The 18,485-nt window shown below is 46.1% G+C and overlaps 1 protein-coding gene across 2 annotated transcripts in view; it reads right to left on the reverse strand.

Annotated features, from left to right (window-relative positions):
* The window catches only part of LOC135376045 (uncharacterized), a 259,567-nt gene that overhangs the window by 91,080 nt on the left and 150,002 nt on the right, over positions 1-18,485 (reverse strand). For both annotated transcript variants that reach the window (XM_064608649.1, XM_064608648.1), the window contains exons 18-21: positions 17,356-17,388; positions 15,337-15,369; positions 9,356-9,376; positions 8,027-8,038 (exon numbers count right to left, since the gene is read on the reverse strand). In XM_064608649.1, coding sequence (XP_064464719.1) covers positions 8,027-8,038; positions 9,356-9,376; positions 15,337-15,369; positions 17,356-17,388 — 99 coding nt within the window. The remainder of the gene's footprint in view (positions 1-8,026; positions 8,039-9,355; positions 9,377-15,336; positions 15,370-17,355; positions 17,389-18,485) is intronic.

The raw sequence follows: 18,485 nt of genomic DNA on the forward strand, positions 1-18,485 counted from the left end.
AGATTGGAACGTCGCATTCTGTTCTCCAAGGCATCAACCTGGGTTCTGAGGACATCAACCCCTTCTGACACAGTTTTCGAAGTTTCCATCAATCAATTCCGGATAAACGGGGGTCGACTGATTTAGCTATATATTGTAGGTAATTTGCCAAACAAAACAACGTTGCAAGCTTCTCTGCATAACTGAGATATGTTGTTGTGTGCCTCACTTCTGAATACTGCCGAAACTCTTTTCTCTGTATTTTACTACATCTACGCATTAGAAGGATGTTCCACCAACAGTCACATTCAATAAACTATTGTGTATTGTGCAAACTATATAAAGCATTATATACGTTCACTGATGCTGATGCTGGGCTACGTTCGGATCATATAATTTGAAGTAGCTACTCACGGTTGCGTGTTTTTCTATGCAAAAATATGCCGATAGACAGGGAAGCTCGTGACGAAAACTTGAACATGAAACTCCGAACACTCATCTCTAAGCCAAAAGACCATGTTCCCCTAGGGTCCGACACGGTTGTAGTGTACAAAGTGCAATGTCAGGAGTGCGAAGGGTCCAACGTCGGTGAGACTGGTCGTAAGCGCTCTACGACTAAAGCGGCACCAACGCAATGTATGCAATTCAACACATGCGTCACTATTCAAGTTTGTACTAACCGATCATTGTTAGACAACGGGAGATTCTTTCGATTTCGTCAATGCCGTGACCCCGGTGAGGGAACAAAGATCGGGTCCTAGAAAGCTCGAATCGTGGGACATCCGAGGCGACGCCTCATCGTGCAACGCAAACCACCGCCTTCTCCCCGAGGTGTTCGCTGACCTGCTTAAATAGTCCGTTGGTTGTGATCGTCTCTCATCCTTTCTCACATCTGTAGTAGATTGTTACCTATTACTGTGTTAAGCCAGTGGTGTTGAGATTTCTTCTCGTCGTGTTCTGCCTTCTTCTTCTTCTTCTTCTTTTTTATTTTTTTTGTAGCGCATTGTTATATTTGCTATTATTTTTCTTTATATTATCCTGCGTGCGTTTGTCCTCGCGTGCTACTTAATTGCTGCGCTAAGAACTTTATTATTGGGCGTTCCACATTTACCTTTGTACCAATATATCTAGCACCAAGAAGGAAACCGCGAATATCATTGTGATTTGTCGCAGCCAAATAAGACTTCAAGATTCTTGATTGGATGTACTTTAGCTGAAGGCGCGCCGCAAGGATGTACAAGAGCAGAAAGGACAGTTGTCACAATGGTCGATTAGGGGAATATTCTGTCTTGACATGATGGAACGCACAGAAGACTCAAATGCACACAGACTCGTGTCCGTCTGTGTCCACCTCATATCAAGTTTTAACCAACCTGGTTTTCACCTTCTAGCGTTCCACGTTGTTGCAGCAGAAGCGTAGGAACAGGAAACCTCAAGCTAACCGTAGTCTCGAAACACTAAAATCGCTTAGATATCGGAGCAACCTTCAAGTGCTAAGTTAATATGCTAACACAATGTCAAGACTGTATCGCTCTGTTTGCGAAACTAAATGGTACGTAGTTTTAGCGAAAATCAATAGTGAGTTTCAGTGCATCGTACACTATAACCTATTCGTACCAAACTATACCAAGCTAGCCCGGTGGTTTTACTTTGTTGGCTGCGACACCGTTTGTATAGATGAACCCGATTGGTCCGTATCCAGCTAAGGCGATCACCGTTGCCTCGGATGGGTTATGCGTTCATTCATTCATTGTTTTTCCACGTGAGCACGCATTTCTTCTTATCTTCATATTTTAGGCTTATCGAAGAAATGATGCGCTGAAAGAAAGAAAGGAGCCGGCGAGCTTTGCGAATGAAACGCCTAAGTATATATTGCACGGCCAACATTTTCTGTTCAACATTTCAGGCCATATTACCGACTCGCGTAAGTTCGTCACCTTTGCTCGTTGGTTCTAGTCTAGAGCAGACGACGTTATCTGTGCCTGTCACTGGTGCTACAATTCTTCAAATGACGCAACACACGGTAGAACTACTTGGATGGCGGTACGTTTAGTCACCAGCGTCCGAAAAAAAGTGCGTTTTTGTATTAACGCTGCTACCGCTATGAAGCAGAAGTATTGAACAAGAACTTGTCAATAGAACGAAGAAGCATTGAAGAACAATATTACGCCTACTGCACCCGTAACTAAATAGCTGCAGATAGGAGTTCTTAGTTCTTTTAAGGAATAGACCCCTTTCGAAAATCCGCGCCATCTGTTGCGTGCTACACGCACCGCGCCGGAAACGCCATGTTACGGGATGATCTGGCACTCACGCACCTGCTGTGCTGTACGTATAGTAGCAGCTGCGCTGCTCTCACGCGGTCAAACCGCCGGTTTCAGTGCAATATGCCGTGCAGCTGCTGTGTACCTCTCTGCCGACAAGTGGGATATCTCGACGGGGAAGGCAGAAAGGTAAGTCGCCACTTCCAATGCATGTGATACAATGGCTATCCGAAAGTGCGTATGCCATTGCAACGTAGCTGCGGTGAACAAAATAGGCAGCTTCGCATGCGGGCAGTTTCTGCAAGATGTTAACTAAAACGGGAAGCTTGCGTACACTTGATGTGACACGGTGTCAGTAGTGGCGATTGCTTTTCGTGCACGTAAGTTTCTGTGCGTTTTTGCGCACAAGTCACGGTCGTAATCAACTTGCGAACCAACTCTTGCTCTTAGTTAGCCGTTAATCGTTGGGCATGCTTAATTGGAGGTAGTCTTCTAAATGTCTATAATAATCCACGAGGCTGTACGTGAACCTTTGATAAGAAAAAGCTAGACTTGACTCTTTGCATACAATTTCTTATCAATTTAGGTGAAACGTGCTATATGAACCAACAAAATGTGCAACTTCCAACTAATGTTTATGCAACTATTTTTCAGGCCACGTATCACAAGTTCCCAAAAAGTGAAGCCCTGTTCAAGCAATGAATAATCAAGATTAAACGAGACGAAGGGTCGCTATTCGAAGTAACGAGGCACACAAAAGTATATGCTCCAAACATTTAAGAGAAGATGACTTCGTTCCAAATGTGGCCAGTGGGAAACACATCCTCCGGGACCATGCTGTTCCATCGATCTTTTCGTTTGCTTCGCGAAAACAAAAGCCACGCCGAACACTGATCAGACACAGCATTCTGGTGGAAAAGCAAGTGAGCACCATTACTGCAGAAAGGCAAGAAGGACAGGAAAATACTGTTCCTCCGGCCACAGTCGCAGAAGAAGTCATGTCACCTCAAGACAAACTCGACACGACATTGAAGGAAGTTGCTTGTGCTAAAGATGACCTGGCAAGGAAGGAAACGGCCATCACTAAATTGACAGAGGAGCTTCAGGAGCTGAAGTGTCAACTACAGCTCAAGACATCAGAAAATTATAGGCTTAGCCACGAGTTGGAAATCTGCAAGGACAAGTGCAGAAGACTTCAGGAAGAAAGAATGCCTTTCTGCATTGAGAAGTTCCAGGACAGTAACGAGGATTTCCAGTTCAATACGGGCCTTCCAAACTATGCTACTTTTTGTGCACTTCTTGAATATCTTGACCCTGGCGAAAATGCGGAGAACATTGTTCCGTGGAACTGTGAAAAGTCGCAAGACACTGGTGCTAGTGAGACAGGGGGACGTCCTCAGAAACTAAGCACTGAGAACCAGCTTTTCCTCGTGCTAGTGAAGCTCAGGCTGGGTCTCTTCCACCAACACCTAGCACACCTGTTTTGTGTCTCGAAGACCGACGTGTCCAAGACCTTCACTACGTGGATAAACTTTATGTATGTGCAACTTGGACAACTTCCCCTTTGGCAGTCACGCGAAACTGTTGATTGCACAATGCCAGACGCATTTAAAGACCGCTACCCAACAACGCGTGTGATAGTTGATGCTACTGAAGTCAAATGTGAGGCGCCAAGCTCGTTTGTGGTGCAATCAAGAACGTACTCGAACTATAAGTCCACTAACACGTTCAGAGGACTGATAGGAATAGCCCCGAGCAGAGTTGTGACTTTTGTGTCAGAAGTTTTCACTGGCAGCATGTCTGACAGGGAGTGCATTGTGAGAAGTGGGTTCCTGCAGATGGATTTCGCTAAAAACGACTCAGTGATGGCCGACAAAGGCTTCAAAATAGCAGACCTCCTGGAACCAAGGAACGTCCACTTGAGCATTCCACCTTTCCTTCGACAGGGCCAGTTTTCTGAAGTTGAAGTGCTCGAAACTCAGGACATAGCATCATTAAGGATACATGTGGAACGAAGGATTCAGCGTGTAAAGTCATTCCATACTTTTTACCGTGCTATTCCGCTCTCCTTAGGTCCCGTGATCAACCAGATATGGACTGTTTGCGTAATTTTAACTACCCTTCAAGCTCCTATTATTCGAAATGCAGAGTAATGTGTTGTAGGCTAGTGACATGTCAAGTACTTCATGCGAGTGCAAAAAGTTTTTTAATCAGTGCTCAAGCATACAACAGATAAATACGAAGAAACAATAAAACTTATTATTTATTATTCTGTGTTTGATTGGTGGAAAATCTAGGCAGCAGTGTTTCAAAATAGAATTAAGTGAGGTTGCGCTCCACACGTTCCCAATCACACATTGAAAAAGATGTTCTCTCGATAAGTATAAAATCCCTCGAGTAAACAACAAAGTCGGCCCGTTGTAACCCTGATAACGCCATTTGTCCAAGGACCTGATAGTAGTACTGGGGTTCCCTGTTGAGCACTGGCTCCTGGTTCTGCTTGAAAGCGGCACATTTTCACCATCCTCGCACTCAGCTGCCGTATCCTCTACCGCCCTTACCGAGAAAAAGCTTTCCTCTGAGAGTTCGTCCAGGCTGGCATTTCGGAGAGAATAGGAGTATTTAATTTCCAGGAGGAGGGCTAGGGACACGAGGGCGGAACCAGCAGGCCGCACGGACTCCACTCCACTCCACTCCATGTAACTCCATGTCCGAGGGTGTGCAGGACAGCTTCATATCTGTGACGGGCGATGTTTTCATTGCCAATGCCGTACCTGCAGCATAGGTCATTGTGAGTAGGGTTGCTCAATGCAAGTAGCCTCCAGGAACCATATAGTTAAAGCCATATATACATACTTTACAGCTTTCACCCTTGATAGGTCCCTGCTTTTTACCAGGTTGTCGACACCCTTCTTTGTCCAAGTGGCACGCTTTATGACAGCACCAAAGTTGGAGGCTGTTAAGCGTGCAGTCCTCTCCTTCAGCCAGGTCGAACTGTTCCTCTGCTGTCGTATGTTCCTCTCAATTTCACGAGCAGCAGAGCTGGTGACAGACAGCGACTGTGAATGAAAACGGGTTGTATTGATTTGAGTTATATTTACGGACGCCATGCTGTTATGAAGGGTAGACTGTGTCATCATAAGCCATGCAGTTCACAATTATGCATCCTATATACGTCAATTTGGGGCACACAATGTTTCATGTGAGTGCGCAAGTGTTGGGATTTCCTGCAAATAGTGGTAATGTAGTACCTTCAAAACTTCCAGTTGGTTTTCTGGAAATGCACCAGATATGGTGCAGGGTGACAAGCCAGAGAAGAAGAAACTCTTGCAGTGGAAAGCTGGTTTGGGAAGGCTTCAAAAAATTCTCCGAGACACAGGAAGCAAATCCGAAGGGTAGCAGGGCCTGATGGTACGAAAGTGGGGAGCTTGCAAAGGCCCTGCCAAATCGTGTGCTTTTAGGTTCCTGTGGTCCAAGATGTAGTAGCGTATGAAGGAATGGGTTACTGCTGTTGATTTCTTGAAGGGTGTTGCCCAGCCTCTTCGCCGCTAGCTCCTGTTCAAGGCACGTTCTCGGCTTTTTCCGTGCATCGTAAATTCGCACTGCTATGGGTTCATCCAGTCCTCCTTTTCGGACACTGCGCCAGTCTACAGACTACACCGATGTCCCCGGAATCCTGTGCCACGAGGTGTCCTCCAATGCTGTGGAAGGTCAGTCCTTAGCACAGCTGCTTGGTGGTAGCAAACTTGTCGTCCAGCAGGGCAGTCGCATGCACCATCCTTCACGGCTGCACTTTCGTGTAAGCTCAGCGCGTAGAGTAGGGATTTTCTGTCTTCTTCTTGCTTTTGTAGCATAACCCTTTGATGAAGCATAGACCTGGCCGGAAAATAAATGAGTGCATAAACAAATTTGTTCACACTTAACTGCATTGCCACAAATAGCAAAGGATATAATGTTCACCTCAAATTAATATTACGTTGTGTATGGTATTTATCTTTTTGTTGTTGTTTTGTAAACGCAGTCCCTCCCAAAACAAGCGACTGAAGGAAAACTGGCGCTTTTCTGCTACTTGGGTTAAATACAGGTGCCACTTTTGACGCAGCGCCTGTTCGTAACTCAAGTACTGCAAAAAAAAATTACGTTTAATAGGGCGTACTTCAAGATAGGATCACTGAGCACGGAACTGTTATTTAAGCCTTTCGTACGCTCATATGACAAGAATGAAAAGATCAGCTTTGAGGTGCGCGTAGAAAAGGCTACTTCAACACTGTGTCAGAAAACGTTTGCTTGAGTTGTGCAAAGCCGCATGAATAAGACCTTAACTGGAGTCTATGCTCACCTTGAATAGTTGGCTTGAATTGATGAAGTGACTACGTACTGCTCTACGCAGAAGCTATAACTCCTTCGCACATTTCGTTCCGATGGGCTGAAGGACGTAATGCTTTCCTCCGAGAGCTTCGGCAGCTTTGAAAGGTCCTTCACCCAACCGGTGATGGGAAATGGTTGTGACATCACGTACCATGAGATAAAAAGAATCAGCAGGAGATGTCAGCGTCGAAACAGAGGTTAACAACAACGCCGTACGGACGGACGGACGTGCAATGCCATACAGACCATACGGACGGTCTCCCGCAACATGGCGGCCGGAGCACTGCGCCGCCGCTAGAGGGCGGAATTTCGAAACCGGTCTATTGCGTGGTGGTTTTCCGCTTTGCGCTGTGCTCTGTTTATGTTTTAGGCGTGCGCAGGACTACCAACGGTATCCCCTACGTACGCAAATACGATAGCGTACGATGCACTAAAACTCCCTAATCAGTACGATTGCTTTCAAATTATTTTCTTGCTTCTTTTCGATTTTCTAGTGCATTTGCAAGTACATGATTTTGTTCGTTCATTTTCTCAACAACATTGGAGGATGCTTGAGAACTATAGGAAATGAAGTGAACGATGTTGTGAATACTTACTGGAAGTTCTTTAAGATACCCCGCGATGTCAAAGGTCTAACAAAGAGACGCACAAGTATTACAAAGTATACTAGTCGGATAAACGATATTTTTGTAGCACGTAAGTCTACTGTTAAAATACATTATAGCGTCAGGCCCTTCTTAAGCTAAAAATTTCCTCGATGTTTCTATTTGAAGAGAAACACAAGTGGTTGGATATGGACGAATAATACTTGCAGATTTTCATCACAACCAGTGGTCTAAACGAGCCTGATTTTTCGCTGCGTACAAACTGTAATAATGTGACGCGCAGATAATGTGACGGACCATATATGTATAGTCCCATCTCTGTTCTCATCATATTCGAAATCCGACTGCCTTTGACCGTCTTCCTGACTCTCAAGCTGATGTAACAAGTTGGAAAATTGAGACTAGTCATGGACTGTTATCGCCCCGTCCCCTTGCTTCAGCAAGTAAACATTGTCCCTGCAACACAATCCCAAACTGTGATTCTTTTTTTTTTTTCCTGTCTACATTTCAGAAACGTGGGGTTTCTCGGCAAATACAATGCAATCGGTGTTTTCTTTCATAATTGCAATTCCAACTCCAACAATGCTGTTGCGGGCGGTGTTGGCGCACCGAATTAGATAAAGATCCTGTACCGTGAACCCCCCCCCCCCAACTGCCCTACCCCTCCCCTGGAAGAAGAAAAAAAAAAGAAAAAAAAGACAAACAAAAGAAACAGCTCCGTAGGGCTAGCAAAGTCAATCATCATGTGGTCTATCTTCCTGGCATTAACGTTCCGCTCCGTAATGATGACAGAACAGATCAATAGCTTACCAGAGTTAGGTTCTGAAATGAAGGCATTTCGATATTAATTAGAACACACTCGTGGACATATTCAATGTAGTTGACAAGTAACATATAGAAATTATTCGAGAAAGTGTTAGAGTAGCTCCAGCGAGCGTTATTTAGTAAGAAGTAAAACTTGTCAGAGATACTTATTATGACGACAGAAAAATAGGCGATGTCAAGTTGCCGGTGATGAGTAGATCAAAGAGTGATATTAAACGGTAGGAGCAACTTATTTATTTACACGTGGTAACAAGATTTTCGTGCACGAGACTGCACTTCTTCATGTTACCTGAAGAAGTGCAGTCTGCTTTCTTGCCTGCTTCTTGCTTTCATTCTCACATGTGGCCTCTGAACCGGTTCGTGAACGGAACCGTGTGATAAAAAAAACGGTTCGAATAATTGCAGTTGCTTTCTCGAGCTGAACCGGAACTGAACCGGAGCCTAAACCCGAACCGAAGCGATAAACGTTTCGGTTCGAACGCTTCAAGAACAGTTCAGTATAAGGAAGTCCGTGTCCATCCTCTCTTTCTCTGTCTAGTAGGGGTTCAGAGCTGTCAGCTTGCTTCCGCGTTGCTCCGTCCTTTTTGGTCGCATTTGACGCGCTTTCTCTTTTGCAGGAAAAAAGACAAGTCATACGTTGCTGGAAACATTTGTTATTTACACTTGGCCCTATATTTAACAAGCCAAAAGTCAACAAATAAGTATACAGGATGACTTAGCTGGGAAGAATTTAAAAAAAAATCGGGAGAGTAAGGAATAAGACTTTGAATGTTAGAATTCTTCAAAACGTTTTATTCTACTAGCGCAGCCGACCAACTTTTAAAGTTTGCTGCTTTTTAGTGTTGACATCCTCAACACGCGGCGCACACTGAAGCTGCCTGAGATCAGTCAGGGAGAACCTACATTCACGACTGGTCGGGAGTAGTTTCTTTCGTTACTCACTTTGTCAAATCCCTTTGGTATAGAGGACGACTCGACGCCCTATTGCCTGCTGTCTAACCACCCTCGGTAACCAGCGGCAGAGACGTCGCTGTCCCTCTGCTTGGCACCGGCATCCATCACGAGTGCGTTTGAATCTCGTAACGCGTGACTTCAACCGCACGAAGATAGGGAAGTGATCTTTGTGCGTGTGGATGATCTTTTGTGCACACGCCAAATGGAAACTCGAGCATCGTCACGAACTATGCCTGATCACAAATCTGAATGCTCCCCTCTCCGACCCCTGCCGTACGTTGAACGTCAGGAACGTGATCGGAGTGTTCTTAGTGTGCTACTTCATTTAGCGAAAAATTAAAAAATATTATATGTCCTTACCAAGAGCAGTGCGTCGGAAATCTGTATGGAAATATATCATTTAAAATACATTATTGTACAATAATTCCATCTCTTCCAATTATAAGCACCAGCAACAGTGTAGAGTATCGCTACCTGGCGATGAAACTCCCCACTCACCATCTCAACATTAAGTTAGTGTTGTTGCCACCTTTCGATACAAGCACACTATTTACTCATGTGAAAGACTGCCACTGTTCTAGCGTTAAATTAAGTCCGAACTGAATGGAAGTGTGGAGTGAACTTGTGGTCAGCTTGCACGGAATTGGCGGCCCGGTACACACAGGGGAAGAGAGAAGGATTCTGTAAAGGTATTCGCATTATGGTAAAGGGAAGGGAGGGGTGTACGATCGCTTGTCCAGGATTCCAGTAGTGCACCGCAGACAACAAGCGAGCATCTGTAGTAGCCTTTTGCGGGATGCTGTCTGCCCCGCTGTAACCGCTAAGATAGTGGGGATACCCCAAGACGTCACGAACACACTGTGGCTTCTCCGCTCACGGACGGCAAAGGTTGTATGCCACGTCTAGACGTTTCTACGACCACAGTACAAAGCAAGGAAGGTGCATGCGGAATGAAATAAGCCGAAACTGTATGGCGTCAGTAACGCTAGGTACCACTATGCGTTCGTTCGTCAAGGCAGCCACTATCTCAGCTCCAGAGAGTGGTTTATCCCTACCTGTGGCAATTCAGCACACCGCAGGCATATGGTACGTTCTAAGGTCGCGACAGAGAGTGTGTTACGGCGAAAAACACTGTGTAACAGCGATGCCACTCGTTTGATGCTTACGTGGGGTTCAAACATCGCGTTCCCGAGCGTCACATGCCCACAAATTGCTGGCGAGGTTTCAGAAAGGCCGAATCAGCTGTCCAGTGCTGATGTCGCGACATTTGAGATATAAGTGCGAGGTTGACGAGGACTATATATAAACGAGCCTTTTGTTGTAGAGTGCGCTCTATCAATTGGCGCGCGCTGCCACTTGTGCACGTGCCGGGGAGGTGGGTCATTAGATACGTGAGAAGCCGATAGGTCTCGTTATATTTCCTCAGTAGTCCGCCATACGATGCCTGAGAAAGAATTGTTTCGATTACCCTTCGATTACGCAACTTATTAATATAAAGTTTCCTGCTCGTCAGGTTGAAAAACCGACCGAAATTCTGCGCAGATTGACGGCAATCAAACTCTGTGAGGGCCACCTGTGTTTGCCTGGCATAAGGAATTTGTGGACGGCTGTGACGGGGTTGAAAACGGATGCCCCTGTCAAAGCCAAGGCGTCACATATGCAAAATTAAGAGAAATTAAATTAAGAAAAATTAAATGAGCAGGGTGCCACTGGAACACCCTCCCTATAGCCCTGACTTACCGCCTTGTGACTTTCACCTGTTTCGGACACCACAACAACGACTGGGAGGCCAACGATTCGACGACGACGCACTGGAGGAGTTCGTGTGCAACCGACTGGTGACACGACCCACTTTTTATTAAGAGGGGATAAAAAGCTACCAACCCACAGGAAAAAAATGCTTTTCTACATCAGGAGATAATGGAGAAAAACAATGCATACTTGGTTTATTTCTTACTATAAATAAACAAAATATTGAATGAAAGTCTCGTTTACATTTCATCCACCCTCGAACATATTAAACTCAGTCGTAGGGCTTCGTCTTTTTTCTTACGCCACTGACTTTGCACTGATGCTTGCTGTGTATGAAAGTAAGTAGTATACACGACTGGTTAGCGTGACGACCAGAGCACAACTATGCACCTGAAGCTTTTATCTGTCTCGCACTTCAAGATAACGCCGCCAAAGGTGGTGCCGTCACAGTGCCTTCCGTAACGTTTAGATGGAGCACAACAAATGGTATCTCGATATCTCGCAGAGCCAAGGACCAATGCGCCGTCACGGTGCGTGCCCTTTGGGGAGGGCAGGACGGGACTGATGATACAAATTAGCAGAGGCATTGTTAGGGGACCTCACTGACAATGTATGCGGGATTCAGGGGCTCAACTTCAGGAGCTCAGTCTCACCTTCGCTATAAATCAGCATAGTGAAGTTGCGCATGGCCCAAGACTATGTTTATCTCTTCCACTACATTCATAGAATGAACCGCCGCTACAGTAGTGTGGGAGGACTTGGTATGGGCCGGTGTAGGAAGGTAGGAGCGGCTTCCGGACCACATTGGTCCTGATAAAGACATGCGATCAATTATGTAGATCCTGGTGGTGGTAGGCCGCGGAAATCTTGATGGTTATCATGAAGGTGACTGGAGACAGTTCGTTCCACGGCGCGTCAACAGAAGTCTTCAGGAACCATGGGTGGGTCGTGGGCGGGTTTCGTGGGAAAGAAGGAAGACGTGTTCACGTGGAAGGCGAAGGGTGGTTCCATAAACATCTCCGCCGCAGCGCTCCCAAGGTCGGGCGAAAACGGCCGCTCGCATGCCAACTAGGTCACCAGGATGCACTTAGGCCAGGTCGTTCGGGGTGAAGTACGTAGGGCCAGCTTCAGCTCTCAGTCAAATCTCTCTACAAGGCCATTCCATGAACCGCGGTACGACTTAGCAGAATTCGCATAGTGCTGATGGTGTCACCAGTGTCAGTCAGTTCACAGTGTCAACGCGAGTTGACGTCCCCGGTCTGCGGTAATGATCTATGGTGCACCGAAGTGAGACATCTATGCTCTCACAAGAACCAAGGGATCAGTTAAGGTTGTTCAGTCGGGAAGGGGGAGAGATTTCGTCTATTGTGTTGCGCGGTCGGGGATAAAAAGAATGTACTAGTAAGTCTGGGAGAGAGGCAAGTGGCCCACAACCTCCAAGCCATGTATATTCAGTTCTAAGGGTGTAGGTGTGTACGCCTCTGGATTTAATGCCGTTTGTACTGCAGGCATCCTGGCACCAAGTTTTTCTTTTTTTTCGACCAGGCCTCCAAGGCACGACCATGCCTCCATAGCTCCCCGCATTCGCGGCAGTAGAAAAATTCACGTCACAGTCACGTGGTATTACATCGTCAGGCATCATGACGGATGCCCATTGGCCGAAAGAGGTTGCGCGCCCCGGGATTGGTTGACAAAGTTTCGAAATAGCTGATAGTTCACTTTTCGCGGCCGATCGGCCAAGCGTGCAGTTCCAAGCAAGGTTGCTGCGTCTCTGCGTGTTGCCGATGTAGGTTGACCGCAACGACCAAAGAGGAAGTGTGTTCGCGGGTTTGTTCGTGAGTTATAGTGACTCTGACCTTGCACTGATCTCCGATAAAGTATCAACTTACGAACATTATAGCCGGGTCGGAACTGGAATGCTTTGTAATCTGACGCCTGAGGAACACATTCGAGCGCTGTCGCATTTTCAAATACAGTGACCAACAAAAGAGGGCTCGTAACGACACAAGTATTTCCCTTGCCTGTGTGACCTTCGGTGCACCGCCAGTATGAGAAGAAGATGCTCATTTATGAAACGCACGCACTCGTGGACTTGTGGTCTCGCCTCCAGATGTAGACTGTGTATGTGCTTTGCAAGTTCGAATTTGGTTCGGTTGCAGTCTATTCAACGAACGAGACGTCCTGTACACACGGTGAATATATGAGTCAAACATTTGAGTCTATACGTTGGACCAATAAATATGTATTTAGTCTGGCAAAAATGTCTTAGTTATTTTGGAGTAACGAGCGTCAGGTATGAAAACCAGTACAAGTCAATGGTAGCCAGGGCCGGCCGAAAGGCAAGCCACGCATTTTCATTGGTCGTGGGTCCAGTGTTGCCTGAATTGCCTCAAACTATGGGACCTATGGGGAGCTGTGGGTGCCTGGCACGACATCGTCACCGTCTGTGACAAGAGCAGATAAGGCTCCACACTTATTTCTCGTCTCTCGACTATGCATTAGCAAGATTGTCGAAGAAGTGGACGGTGGAGAGAAGAGGAGGCATCGGTTCAGAAATGAACTGGTCGTGATGAGGGTATCAGCGGCTGGATTGTGGGCTCATGTTGGATATCATTCTTGAATTCGAATATGGAAGAGAGTTACCGCCTCAGAATATCAGTTCTCTCTGAGTTGGCGAAGCTCGCGATGGGAGTATTCCGTGCCTGTCGATGACAATACAGCTTATGTGAGCGGTTTCTGGCAGGCGTGCACCAAAATGTACGTCCCTCCAGGGAATTCTGGAATTCTGGAACAACTTGATTATTTTCATCACATTTCTCTTTCTACATTTCTCCTCTTTCTCTGTCCTTCTCTTAGACACACAGTACGAGGCGGTGGCATCTAGTGAACACGATGGAAATCAACTTTTCTGAGGCTGAATATAATGACGGACGAACACAACACTATAGTATGTTGGAATTCCGCCTTCTTTGGCGATGTTCTTCTTCGCCAATGCAAGGTGGTTTCGCGGAAATACACAGAAGAGCTGCAGGCTGTAACGTGATGTACAACGTCATTGTTGACCGTTTGTACAAGGGGGGTTAGACGAGCTTGGCGAAATCTTGTAGGGCACCAGCGTAGCCGTATTGAGGGACCGCTTAAAATTGAGGGACCCGGGATGGCCGGGAATGAATCCAAAACCTGTGGACGGAAAAGTCTGTTGTGGCGTTTGTGAGACTTTTGCAGGATATTTTGACACGAAATCAGCGTCAATGATAACTAGAGCAGTATTGGCGATATGGAATTGCCACCGAAAGTCTTGGTGCTGGTTTGGCTTGAAAATCTTGGCGCAAAAACACGGAAGTGTTTGATTGCTTCAGAGTGAAGCGGGGTACATGACTGCGGTAGTAAGGTTCACTGAGGGGTACGGAGCTAATTTCTGCACCAATGTCAAATAAGAACAGCCGTCCCGTGATGTGTTGGACGACGTGACAGTGGTGGCCGTTATCTAGGCTGTGTACATCACTGCCACTACCGGTTAGCCGGAAGATTTTTCTTTCAACCGCATAGTAGCAAGTGGCACTGTGCGTGTGCTCTGGGATGGTGGATAGTGCGGGAGGCCATTCTCAGATTCGAGAGTGACAGGCACGAGAGACGGGGACGAGATATGCTGGATCAGCGACTACGGGTGGTAAGGGTCGCCACAAGGTGTGCGAGGCTGCTGATTTGCTGAAAAGTTGGTAGCAGGTTTCCGTTCGCAACATGAAGATATCTTTACATGAGAGGCAACGAGAACAGAAGAGGCATGCAGTAATTCCTTAGGTAAGCTGTCGCCGTGAGGCACGATTCTGATCGATCAGACTTCGGTCAGTAGTCATAAACAAACGGATGTCTGTTCTAAGCATATATTCTGAATCAATCGTGAGCCAACAGGAAATGAATTGCGGATGTCGAAAGTGCGCGGATTATAGGTGGATACTGTATTGGGATTTTCGGTAATGAGAAATATTGCCGTAGTTTGCAGTGACACTTGGGTCGTGTCACTGAATTTGCTTCGAGCGGTCGGAGGCGACGGTCCCTTGACGACCCCCGATGAAACCTTAGGAGTCACATTGAATTACATTCCAAGTACTGTCATAACGGCACTGTGAACGGCAAAAGGATAGCCAGTCGTCGGACATGTGGTAGTGAGAAGCTCTACCCTTCTTTTTCTCAAACAACCTGCATAAGAGGCTGTTGCCTTGCAGTAGAGGTAATAGTGCGTCACGCGCGTCATTGCGGCGGACTAAGATAGCCTGCCCTACCTTACGTACACATCCACAAGAATTATGAATCTCTCGATTGCACAGAGTGACTCCGAGTATTTCGGACCTGAGATACCAGGGCAAAGAGCGCGTCGACCTAGTCTGTTCGGCTGCTTGGCAGTTTCCGACCACTATTCACGCCCAGCCTCCTGTGCATTAAACAGTACAATACATCGCAGGCGTCAGGACAGGTCTTCTTGATGTTGCGTACTATTGTTACATATCGTCTCGAACAAAGGGGAAGAACAAATCTCCACCCAGCGCCAGAGATGAGACTTAACGTTAGCTTGCGCTTCGTGCTCTTACCATGTTCAAGTTTGGAAGATGAGCCACGATATTCTGAAAAAGAAAACAGTACAAGGTGAACCAAAACAAGCCCTAGGGAATCTCGTGTCTCAGCCATCAGGGACAGATTACGGGTCAATACCACACGGTGTATTCGACTGCCAGCACCAATGCGCCAAGCCAAAGCGCTCCGAGCTGGAGGAAGAAAGATGATAAGAAGAAGGAAACAAAATTGTCAAAGCTCTTGTCAGAGCGCTTCGTTTTATCCAGATGAAGATGTAGCGATCCCACTAGAACGCACTAGAGTGATCGACGGCTTCCAGTCGAAGATGCCATGTGACTGACTGAACGGTTTTCCATTTATTCACCGTTGATCCGCCGTTAGTGATCAATGAATGGTAAACCATCTGTATTTACGCTGTAATCTTATGAACAAATCAGAAGCGTGCAAGTGAGTTGGCGGAACGATGAGAATGTCCAAATTACATTGAGCCTGAGGGACGATGAAAACACAGGGGCGAAACACGGGAGACGGAGAGCCGCCGATATTTCAAGCAGAGGCGGCTTTCGTCCCGAGGCACTTCCCTCTATACTCACTGGAATACGTTGTCGAAATAAATCTGTCATTGACGCGTCCCGTTAATTTGTGGTGCCACATGCATAGATCAAACAGGCAATGTCTGAGCACAGTGCTCCGAGAACATGAAAAGAACATGAGGAATTCATCTCCTGCCTCCGAAATGGCAAAACAGAGTCCTACTTGCCCGGACTGTTCTTCTTTCGAGAGCACCACCTTTTAGTCCACTGCACGCACGATTTCCCCCGCACTCTTTCAGAATACTCTGCCATAGCTGTAACAGCTTCTGCGGTAAATCAGCCCTCCATTGCTTTAACGGCAGGCCTTATGGACCTCATTTACCCTTAGGTTGTCCTGCTGCAGACCTACGTTTCATTTTTGTGCTTTTCGCAATAAACTCCCATTGCTGGTCTGAGTCCCGTGTGGTCCACTTCGTTCCGTGTTTTCCCTCCATGTTTCTTCCTTTCCTCAGGCTCAACGAAAGTTTCGCTGTAATTTTCCTAACAATTCCTTCACACATACCTTCGGATTCAGAATTATACACTGATGATCACGCCATCTCCTGTGTTGATCATTGCCCCGTCTACTTCCGAGATGTAGCACTGCCAGCACTAGTTACTTACAAGTAATGATATTCAATCCTCTGAAATCTACATCGAATAAACTGTGTACCCATCCGTTCAAGTGTATTCAGTTTTTTTTTTTTTTTTCGCAGCCTTTCGCACTTTATCTTCAAAGGGACTGTAAAGTGAAAAATAACTCCCACGTTTTTGTCCACTATCCTGCACATCATTATTGTTGGATAACACACAGTGAGGATTATTTCTCAATTCGGCATATTTTTTACGTATAAATATTTTGACGATTGCTGGAACATGAACAGTGCTTCCAACGAACGGCAAAAAAGAGCAACTTGGGTTTCGGGTCCAGGGCGTCCAATGATTGTTCAACCCGTACAACGTAAAAGTAAATTTTGTAGGGAATAAAGTTGATGCACATTATCGTTACAGCCAGACGTCATTTTGAAAATGTCGTTCACTTTTAGGGATCTTGAACAGCATAGTTCCTACAATAATAAAGCATTCAGCTAGTTGGCCTCTACGAGCTACGATCCGCCGCGCCGTGTGCAAGATAGTCTGTGTCATCGCGTTTATTGTCTACGTCAATAATGGTACCGTGATGTTACACGTAAGATTTGTCTGCCCAGTGTGGCAATATGTTGCACGTGCCGCAGGGTAGGACTGCGAATAATTTGGGCCACCTGGGGTTCTTTTGAAGCGCGCCGGAAATCTCCGACACACGGTGCTCGAAGCAATGTTTACCTCCCTCACATCGCTACTGCCCTCGACCGGGATCGAACTCGTCTACGCCGTGCGCTGTGGGTGGTCATGTTGGTCGCGCGAAGCTCCGAGCACCACCATACCCGCGTAACGCTATTGTATGCATTTAACTAAAATACTTACTTGCTTCAACGAATTGAACTCGTCCTTAACTGCCTGGAAAAGAAGAGGTTAAAACCGTTGGCAATTTTGACTTTGTGAGATCTTTGACCCCGGAGGGCCACCAAACATAGCACTGTTATCTCCAGACGAGGCACGTCGTAATAAACATATAACATATCGCCGTCATCCAAAGAATGTTCCCCGAAAACTTGAAATATTGTTTACGTATAGCCGTCAGTCAAACAATATTTCATGAAAGTTGAGAATATTGTCAAGATATTGCCCGCGACCAAACAATATTGGATAAAAATCGGCGATATGATCTACATATTACCGTCGACCAAATGATATTGGCTGCAACTGGGAAATCTGGTCTACATATAGATGTAGAACAAATAATATCCCAGGCAGCCCACAATATTGGGTCCATATTGGCTGAGCATTGGAGACACGCCAAGTCATGGCAAAACGGGTCCCATACGGGTCCCCATGGGCCCGTTTTGCCATGACTTTCCCCATATTTGCTGAAACTCGGCAATATGGTTCCATATAACAAAGTGTCCGCCAATACGAGAAAGATATTGGCAATACGGGCCCCACATTTCCTGTAAGTCCGGAAAAAGACACAAATTCGTACTCAATTCGTCGTCACATCCTACAACTTCCCGCAGACGACACGCATTGTTCATTGAAACATTAAACATCCAGCAATCCCGCTGTAACCTGGTCTATAACATTCAAATCTTACCCACTTATATCCCTGAAATACTACCACTTCCAGCACTGTTTCAGTCTCGTTCTCTCTTGCTTTTGCTTAGGTACTTAAAACTGGACACGCGCCTACGTCACGTAGGACTAATGCCATCATTTCTAGTTCCCCCCCCCCGTTTTCTCATTCTCGTAATTATCTCTTGTGCCGAGTTAAAACTAACTATAGGAAACAAATGTTCAGTTTCACGTCAGTCACTTTGTGATATTCATTAGCTATCCATTTGAAGGTCATTCCTTCATTACATCGTTTCCGTCATGACCTGAAACATCATCTCTTGATGACGGTGGCTTAGTCAGAGAGCGCTAGTTCATATCTACAGCTACCTCATTAATCGCCCAATCTCATTTATTTTTCATTTTGTTGTTGTTCACCGTTCCTT

This window comes from Ornithodoros turicata, unplaced genomic scaffold, assembly GCF_037126465.1.
Source record: "Ornithodoros turicata isolate Travis unplaced genomic scaffold, ASM3712646v1 ctg00000996.1, whole genome shotgun sequence".
Lineage (NCBI taxonomy): Eukaryota > Metazoa > Arthropoda > Arachnida > Ixodida > Argasidae > Ornithodoros > Ornithodoros turicata.